At 50.7% G+C, this 9,643-nt stretch overlaps 2 protein-coding genes across 3 annotated transcripts; both read left to right on the top strand.

Moving 5' to 3' along the window:
* The first annotated feature begins 179 nt into the window (after positions 1-179).
* LOC112454421 lies at positions 180-929 on the top strand. Its single transcript, XM_025015807.1, has one exon. The coding sequence runs from the start codon at positions 180-182 to the stop codon at positions 927-929; it is 750 nt and encodes a 249-aa protein (XP_024871575.1).
* Positions 930-5,952: 5,023 nt separating this feature from the next.
* Positions 5,953-6,961, top strand: LOC112454411 (ATP-binding cassette sub-family B member 10, mitochondrial-like). Of its 2 annotated transcripts, none has more exons than XM_025015794.1 (3): positions 5,953-6,037; positions 6,194-6,560; positions 6,646-6,961. In XM_025015794.1, the coding sequence occupies exons 2-3, from the start codon at positions 6,440-6,442 to the stop codon at positions 6,951-6,953; spliced, it is 429 nt and encodes a 142-aa protein (XP_024871562.1). In that variant the 5' UTR covers positions 5,953-6,037; positions 6,194-6,439; the 3' UTR covers positions 6,954-6,961. The 2 variants fall into 2 exon arrangements, with proteins under 2 accessions (XP_024871562.1, XP_024871560.1); XM_025015792.1 differs by having other exon boundaries at positions 6,027-6,119.
* Positions 6,962-9,643: the final 2,682 nt, after the last annotated feature.

Genomic DNA, 9,643 nt, shown 5'->3' with positions numbered 1-9,643 from the left:
GGCCCATCGCCATACGGACAGCCCCCGGTCGCGGTCAGAAATCTCATAAGGCGTACATCGCATTGTTTATATGTTTGACGACCAAGGCCATACATCTCGAACTTGTCAGCGACTACACCGCAGCGACGTTTACCGCAGCGTACCATCGATTTGTATCGCGTCGAGGCTTGCCTCAGCACATGTATTCCGACAACGGAACGACGTTTCACGGCGCCGATCGGCAGTTGTCCGACGCCTACTATAAAGCCGTTCGCGAACCGAACTTCCTCAATCGCTCCGCTAGCGAAAAAACGACCTGGCATTTCCTGCCTCCGGCCGCGCCACATTTCGGCGGTCTCTGGGAGGCTGGTGTCAAAAGTGTCAAACACCACCTCAAGCGATGCATCGGGTCTCATACACTTACATATGAAGAAATGACAACGATCCTCCGCCGCATCGAGGCATGCCTAAATTCGCGACCTCTCGCCGCTATCTCCGAACATCTCGACGACTATCAAGCGTTGACCCCCGGTCATTTTTTAGTAGGCGCTTCCCTTGTGGCTTCGCCCGAGCCTAGCGTGCTCGACATTAACGAAAACCGACTGTCTCGGTGGCAGTTGGCTCAGCGAATTACCGAAGGTTTTTGGAAGTCTTGGTCGCACGATTACTTGCACACCCTTCAGCAAAGGCCGAAATGGCGCGCCGTTCAGCGATTAGCCCGACTGGGTCAAATCGTCCTCATTCGCAACCCGCTCGCGCCACCGAGCCAATGGGAACTCGGGCGCATAACCGTGTGTCATCCAGGCAAAGACGGTTTGACCCGAGTCGTCACCGTGAGGACGAGTCGGTCGGAGTACAAGCGCCCCATAACTAAACTGTGCTTTCTCCCGGTGGACATCAACAACGAACAGCCCATAGATTCCGCCATGGCGGGCGGCGCCACTCATTAATTAACACATTTTTGTTATTTTCCCCCGTTGTGACATATGTTGTAAAATAATAATTTCGAATGTATTTATTCGAGGCGGGCGGTATGTTCCGGAATCAGCGAGCAACGTCGCATCGCGATAAGCCCTCTCGTTATTGAACCGCATGGCCCGTCGTTACACGTGCGAATTCCCCTCCCACCAAAACAGTCAAGTTTGCGCGATCACCGACGATCGACATGTGCGTCGCTCTCGAAAGCGAATCGGCAATTAGCTACCACACGAAACGCTTCGAATTCGTGCCGGTCAACTACTTTCTATTCGTACGCAATCCGAACGAGTTGATAATCGTAATCGTTGAGACAGCCTACCGCCCACACCCTGTGTGAAAAAACTGTCTGCATCCGGAGTTGCAACCGCGTTGCGCAAATTAAACGGACGTGCCTATTTTCAACGCGCGAGCCCGTTCAGCAGAGCTCCAGAAACCACGAAGCGCCCGTTAGCGTTGAGTCACGAACGCCCGTGCTCGTTTCAGTGTCGAACGAATCCGTCTTTAACGGTGCAGTGCGCGCCTCTACCAGCCGACGACGACTCGCACGCCTCACATCAGCGTCCAGTATCGCTCGCCTCCGCCTAATTAGAATAAATTATCTGTTGAGCTAACTAACGAAGTCGTTAATTTCAAAAGTGACCTTTGCCTTGACGATCGAACCTTCCGCCAAGGTTGAAACACAGCGTCCGTGGTGTCACCACAACAAACATTTTGGTCCTTCGAGCCGGATCGACGTCAAGGAGAACAAAACTTAGCGACTTTCCCGCTCTGTAAACTGTTGTGTATTCCAATCACCATGTCATCGTGCGATGAACTTCTCACTTTGCAAACTCAGCTCATGGGGCAAATATCGAGAGCGCTGGCCAACTATAAGAAACTCGGGCAAGCGAAGATGACGCAAGCCGTAACTCGACAGCGACTCGCCGGTCTCAAAAACACATTCGCTAAATGTCAGAAGCTCGATGGAAAACTCGTTCTCTATGCCGACGATAAATTGAAAGCCTCTCACTCGTACTTTCAAAACCATCTGTTCGTCGACTGCGAGGATGTCTACAACGAGGCTGCGGACTTCATGGCAGAGGTGCTGGCCACCTTTGAACCCCAGCCACTCCACCACTCAACGATCAACGTAAGCGGTCTGGCTGACTCATTCCGTCCGTCCTCTCACTTGCCACGGATCAACTTACCGACGTTCGACGGCAGCTTTGACAAATGGGAAAGTTTTCGAGATCGCTTCACCTCCCTGGTTCGTAACGATGCCACCATTTCTAATGTCGACCGCATGCACTATCTTTGCTCGTGTGTAAAAGGGGACGCAAGTAACGTGTTGACTCATCTCGCGATTACCGAAGCAAATTTTGTGGTCGCGTGGGACATCCTGCAATCGCGATACGACAATAAGCGTCGTCTAATTACCGGGCATTTACAAACGCTGCTCCAGCTGCCGGCGCTGGTCTCCGAAACTTCCAAAGACCTTCGGAACCTCCGCGATCAAACGAACGCTGCGATACAAGCTTTACAAAATTTAGGGCGTCCAGTGGAACATTGGGATGACGTATTAGTATTTCTCGTTGCGCAAAAACTTGATAAATTCTCGAGAAAGGCATGGGAACTCAAGCTCGGGGATACGGGAGAGTACCCTAAATACGCGGAACTCGATCAATTTCTCGAATCGCGAGTTCGCGCGCTAGAGGCTATCGTGCCCGTGACTCCCAAGGTCGCGGAGTCTTCTAAACCGAAAAATAAAGTTCTCGCATCACACGCGGCGTCGACCGCGACATTATCTTGTCCTCTGTGCAAAACAAGTCACCTGTTGTACCAATGTTCCACCTTTCTGAATCAAACACCGGCTCAACGTGCCGATTTCATCCGAAAAGTAAAGCGTTGCTTCAATTGCCTCAGCGCAAAGCATCCGGTCAAAGATTGTACAAGCTCCCGCAGCTGCAAGCAATGCAGTAAGCGACACCACACTCTGTTGCATCTCGATGCGTCCGTCAAAAACAATGAAACCGAACCAGCAGAATCCGCAGTCACGGTAGCGGCAATCAAAAAAATCGAAAGTGAAGTCGCGTCACATACAGTCTCGCAAACCGTGTCGCCGAATTCGCAAATTCTACTCGCCACCGCGCGCGTTCGCGTGCATTCATCGAACGGTCGTGCGATCACTATTCGAGCCCTTCTCGACCAAGGGTCTGCTGCTACCTTGATTACGGAGTCGATAGCCCAATGCCTGAGATTACCGAAGATCTCACGCTCCGTATGCGTCACGGGCATTGGCGATACCAAATCCATCATACGCCACGCTGTTACAATCACATTAACTCCCACGTCGTGCGATGGGCCCGCCTATTCGACAACCGCGCTCATCATGAAATCGCTCACTCGGTATAAGCCGAGCCGTGTCAACTCCATGTGTTCATGGGAGCACATCACAGGACTCAAGCTCGCCGATAGCGAACCCATGAATCTCGACCCGGTCGATTTAATTATCGGTGCCGATCTATTCGGTTTCTTACTCTTGGAGGGAGTTCGGAAAGGTGCCGAAAATGAGCTCAGAATACCACGCTCGGGTGGATACTCTCCGGTCCCGTGGCTTCCCTTCCTCCCTCTCCCCGTGAATCCGTGCAAATCCATCACGGAACCGTTTTCGATGACTTCGAATCCGACCTTCGTCGCTTTTGGGAGGTCGAAGACATTCCCCGGAAAGCTCACATGAGTCCCGAGGAACTCCAATGTGAGGAACATTTCGCAACCACGCACACTCGCACGCCTGAAGGACGGTACGTTGTCAGGCTACCATTCGAACGCGGCCTCCCTCAGTTAGGCGAATCCCGCTTCGCCGCCCTTTCGAGTCTCAGGCGCGTAGAACACCGTCTTGAACGTGAGCCGACCACCGCTTCCGAATATTGCGAATTCCTGGACGAGTACGAAAGGCTCGGCCACATGGCCAAGATCCCCCCGGAAGATCTCGTCGTCGACGTCACTAAACGATACTACATTCCGCATCACGCCGTAGTACGAGCCACCAGCAAAACAACGCGTCTCCGCGTTGTATTCAACGCCTCCGCGCGAACCACAAATGGCACCTCTTTAAACGATCACCTCCTGATCGGGCCAAAACTCCAGCGTGATCTCGTCGTCGTGATCCTCCGATGGAGGCAGTACCGATATGTTTTTACCGCTGACATAGCGAAAATGTATCGGCAAATCCGTGTTGACCCTCGCGACACAGATTATCAGCGCATTTTATGGCGCCGCTCTCCTTCGGATCCCGTCGAAGAATATCGGATGCTAACCGTCACGTATGGCGGTGCCTATGCTCCCTTTGCAGCCATTCGTTCCGTAGAGCAGCTCGCCGCCGACGAGGGATCGCAATTCCCTCTCGCGGTTCCCGTCCTACTCGAAGAAACATACGTCGATGACTGTGTTTTCGGCGCCGACGACAAAGTTCTCGCGCGTCAAACCCGGGATCAAGTAAATGCACTATTGGCCAAAGGTTGTTTTCGTCTCCAAAAATAGGCAAGTAATTGTCCGGAGCTCATCGCCGACCTCGATCCCTCCGATCATGGCCTCGCGAGCCCCAAAGTTCTCCAGAACGATGAACATCTCAAAATTTTCGGGATTGCCTGGAATCCGCCTCAGGACGTGTTCCAATTTCAAGTCACTACCCAAAATCCCGGCACAACAAAACGCGCCATTCTCTCAACTATTGCCAAACTGTTCGATCCGCTCGGCTGGGTGGCCCCGGTCGTCGTCACCGCAAAAATTTTCATGCAGCAGCTCTGGCTTTTAAAAATAAATTGGGACGATGAGATTCCGGACACTCATCTCCGTCCATGGGTATCATATCATTCAAAGCTTCCGTGCGTGAATCAAGTCCAAATACCCCGCTGGACAAAGCAAGGCGCCGACACCTTGCATCTCGCCCTACACGGGTTCTCCGATGCATCCACAAAAGCCTACGCTGCCGCCGTTTATCTTCGAACGGTGCACGTCGACGGCTCGGTCACCGTCTCGCTTCTCATAGCTAAATCAAAAGTAGCTCCCCTAAAAATTATCACTGTGCCTTGCTTAGAATTACTTGCCGCGCATCTCCTCGCGGGTCTCATGCATTTCGTCCGCACCACCCTTCAAATTCCGCTGGGCGACTGCCACTGTTGGATAGACGCGGACATCGTACGGGCATGGCTTAGCAAATCTCCATCCCATTGGAAAACTTTTGTCGCCAACCGGGTCGCGGCAATTCAGACGGCACTCCCCGAGGTGGTTTGACGTCATGTGCACACTCACGACAATCCTGCGGACTGCGCGTCGCGCGGTCTCGCTCCCGACGAGATTCAGCTACATCCGTTATGGTGGACCGGCCCGTCGTGGCTGAAAGAGTCACCCGAGTTCTGGCCCGTTCGCGATCACCCAGCCGCTCATGATGCTACGGACGGCATTCCAGAAGCACGACCTCAACCAGTCGTGTGCGTTCTAAGCCCCTCGGAACCGTGGGATCTCGCTTCTCGGTTCTCATCTTGGCCGAAACTTTTACGAGTTACCGCGTATATGCTTCGCTTAGGCGGGCACGCATCCGCAACCAGTCTCGCGAGGCCGAGGCAGCACGCGACCTTCGCCCCCCACTCCTTCGCACCGACGACATTCAGGACGCAAAGCGTTATTGGCTGCGATCAATGCATCGTTTCGCGACGAAATTGCGAGCCTCAGAAACAAAAACTGCGCTGCCGAAAGCCAGCCCGCTTAGATCCTTGCATCCGCACATTGACTCTGACGGCCTGCTCCGCGTCGGCGGCCGGCTCCAAAAGTCTGAGGCTGACGTCCCATGGCGCGTATCGAGATACGCGCGTATCGGGCGTATCGACTCTGCGACCAATCACAGACGATCCGCCGTTTTTGATACGCTTAACAATCTTTTGAACATTGTTTGAGCGGATCGCACACTCACACAGTTCCATCGTAACGTACGTGTGGGTCGAGCCCTCCTTCTTGGGTTCAGGTGCCATATTGAGTGTAGAAAGTGCACTAGTGGCACTAGAGCAGTAGAGAAAGGAGAAGAAACGGAGTATTTACATACGAGGTGCGTGCAATTAGGAATTATTGCGATCTAATACACAACAGAATACTCAGGAGAATTTGGACAGTTTTCCGCAAAGCTGATCGTACGTATTCGATCGTACATATGCGTAGTCACGATGTTCCAATGAAATCCTGAGTGACACTGTTTTGTGTTTAGGTTAACCCGAATCGAAGGCCGACACAAGCAGGATTGTCAGATTCTCGAGGAAGGGCCGCGTGTTCATCGGACTGAGACACTATACGACCAACGCTATCCGGTCCGACGCATCTATGCCCGTAGTACATGCGGTTAAGGCGAAGAGACGCTCGGAATTGAAGACTTTACTTTTGCTGGCCGCCCCCGCTTGCTCTCTTTGTGATATTTCTCATAGGCGGTGTGAGCAACTTTGGCAGAGTTTGTCTAATGTCGACGGCGGACAAAATCACGCAGTCCCTTAGGAAACAGGCGTACGCCGCTATCCTTCAACAGGAAACGGCAATGTTTGACAGAGAAAGTACGGGAGAACTAGTCGGGAGATTGAGCGGTACGTTTCACGCTTTTAATCAGATATAACGCATCATTAAGGCATCGAAATCTATCATTTTGATTTCATTATCCTTTTTTTCCAGAAGATACACAACTTATTAGCTCCGCTGTCACGTCCAATGTATCAGATGATTTGCGCTCTGCTATTATGGCCATTACAGGAATGTCCATGATGTTTTATGTCGCCGTCGCTAGCATAATATCGATTAATGAAAGTAATTTGGTTCATAAAGGTGTGAGTGAGATTGATTTCTTTCTCGGCGCTGTAAATGAACGCTCGTCCGCACTTTCTCTGTATATTTTGTGTTGTGATACTATTCGCTGTAAAACGTATTCTCAATCAGTGATATATATTGTAATGATTACTTGTAATAAAAATAAATCTGATTAACTGAGTTATTGTCACTGATTCACTCTTCGCAAATTTATTACTGCTATCTTATTTGTTACTATCTACATATTTGTTATTCTAGACTATACTGGCTTCTTTGTTAATTAAACGCCATATCAGGTATATAAGCATTAATTATAACACAATTTTGAATAAATATATTTAATACAACTCAATTTGTGCGCAGGCATAGAAAATAAGAGAAAATAATGACATTAAAAGTAATGTGATGCTAATATAAAAATCTAGAACAAAGTAGAAAATGAATTACAGTAGAAGATAAAAATATATTTTGAAATAACGTTGTTGAAAAAAAGGCTAACATAATACTAAGATAATATATTATTATAAATTTAATTAATAATTAATTACGAAAACAAGTTTTAGACACGAGAGTATAAATGATTATACTCCTCGAATGGGGGGAAGAGGGCAAAGCTCAAAGATCACCGGCGTATTTGACTCGGAGTAGGGATCTTGATCTCGACACTGCCGTACACCGATGTCACGCAAAAGTCACAAAAATTCTTCGACGAACGCAAGCGAGGTGATCCTCTTCGAGGAGAAAACGAGGGCGATCTGGATCTGAAACGTAAATCGACATGGTGACACTGTTCTCGGAGTAACGTAGGTGATTTGGATCTAGATTAAGCGGTGGCGAATACCTTAGCGATGACCTTGGCGATCTTGATCTCGACACTGCCGTACACCGATGTCACACAAAAGTCACAACAATTCTTCGGCGAACGCAAGCGAGGTGATCCTCTTCGAGGAGACAAGAAGGGCGATCTGGATCTGAAACGTAAATCGACATGGTGACACTGTTCTCGGAGTAACGTAGGTGATTTGGATCTAGATTAAGCGGCGGCGAATACCTTGGCGATAACCTTGGCGATCTTGATCTCGACACTGCCGTACACCGATGTCACGCAAAAGTCACAAAAATTCTTCGACGAACGCAAGCGAGGTGATCCTCTTCGAGGAGAAAACGAGGGCGATCTGGATCTGAAACGTAAATCGACATGATGACACTGTTCTCGGAGTAACGTAGGTGATTTGGATCTAGATTAAGCGGTGGCGAATACCTTGGCGATGACCTTGGCGATCTTGATCTCGACACTGCCGTACACCGATGTCACGCAAAAGTCACAAAAATTCTTCGGCGAATGCAAGCGAAATGATCCTCTTCGAGGAGAAAACGAGGGCGATCTGGATCTGAAATGTAAATCGACGTGGTGACACTGTTCTCGGGGTAATCTAGGTGATTTGGATCTAGATTAAGCGGTGGCGAATACCTTGGCGATCTCGATCTCAACATAGATTTTTTGCCGTACAACTGGCTTCACTTTGGAGGTTATGACGTTTGCCCTTTTAGGTGCATGCGTCACAAGCGTGTTTGTGTGCGTGTGTTCAGTACGCGTCGCCAAACGGTCCTACCGTCCCATGGAGCGGATAAAGCGGAAGCGTAACCAGCGGATCGTCAATCACGGATCCGTTTCAACGGAATCTTTGAAAGGGCTCTATCGGAAAGATTCTGTGATTGGCGATCCGCTGGTCCGCTTACGCTTAATCTGATGAAATCCGCTCCATGGGACGTTTAGGAGCAAATTTCGGCGTACCAAAATCGGCGGATCGTCTGTGATTGGCCGCAGACTTCGATACGCCCGATACGCGCGTATCGCAATACGCGCCATGGGACGGCACCCTAACCTCCCAGAAACGATGAAGCATCCCATCGTCCTTCGATCACATCCGCTTTTAACTCTCATCATCGAGCACCACCACCTCCGCACAATGCACAGGGGTTCCCAACTCACTCTCACGTCCTTACGCACGGAATTTTGGATTCTGCGTGCTCGCGCTACGGTTCGATTCGTTCTACACAAGTGTGTCCGATGCGCCCGCGAAGCGGCCAAAGTGTCTCCCGCGCTTTTCTGCATACGGGTGTCGATTACGCAAGGCCCATCGCCATACGGACAGCCCCCGGTCGCGGTCAGAAATCTCATAAGGCGTACATCGCATTGTTTATATGTTTGACGACCAAGGCCATACATCTCGAACTTGTCAGCGACTACACCGCAGCGACGTTTACCGCAGCGTACCATCGATTTGTATCGCGTCGAGGCTTGCCTCAGCACATGTATTCCGACAACGGAACGACGTTTCACGGCGCCGATCGGCAGTTGTCCGACGCCTACTATAAAGCCGTTCGCGAACCGAACTTCCTCAATCGCTCCGCTAGCGAAAAAACGACCTGGCATTTCCTGCCTCCGGCCGCGCCACATTTCGGCGGTCTCTGGGAGGCTGGTGTCAAAAGTGTCAAACACCACCTCAAGCGATGCATCGGGTCTCATACACTTACATATGAAGAAATGACAACGATCCTCCGCCGCATCGAGGCATGCCTAAATTCGCGACCTCTCGCCGCTATCTCCGAACATCTCGACGACTATCAAGCGTTGACCCCCGGTCATTTTTTAGTAGGCGCTTCCCTTGTGGCTTCGCCCGAGCCTAGCGTGCTCGACATTAACGAAAACCGACTGTCTCGGTGGCAGTTGGCTCAGCGAATTACCGAAGGTTTTTGGAAGTCTTGGTCGCACGATTACTTGCACACCCTTCAGCAAAGGCCGAAATGGCGCGCCGTTCAGCGATTAGCCCGACTGGGTCAAATCGTCCTCATTCGCAACCCG

Source organism: Temnothorax curvispinosus, unplaced genomic scaffold, assembly GCF_003070985.1.
Source record: "Temnothorax curvispinosus isolate PA1 unplaced genomic scaffold, ASM307098v1 QBEX01000461.1, whole genome shotgun sequence".
Taxonomy (NCBI): Eukaryota; Metazoa; Arthropoda; class Insecta; order Hymenoptera; family Formicidae; genus Temnothorax; species Temnothorax curvispinosus.
This window is presented reverse-complemented; position numbering and strand designations above follow the sequence as displayed.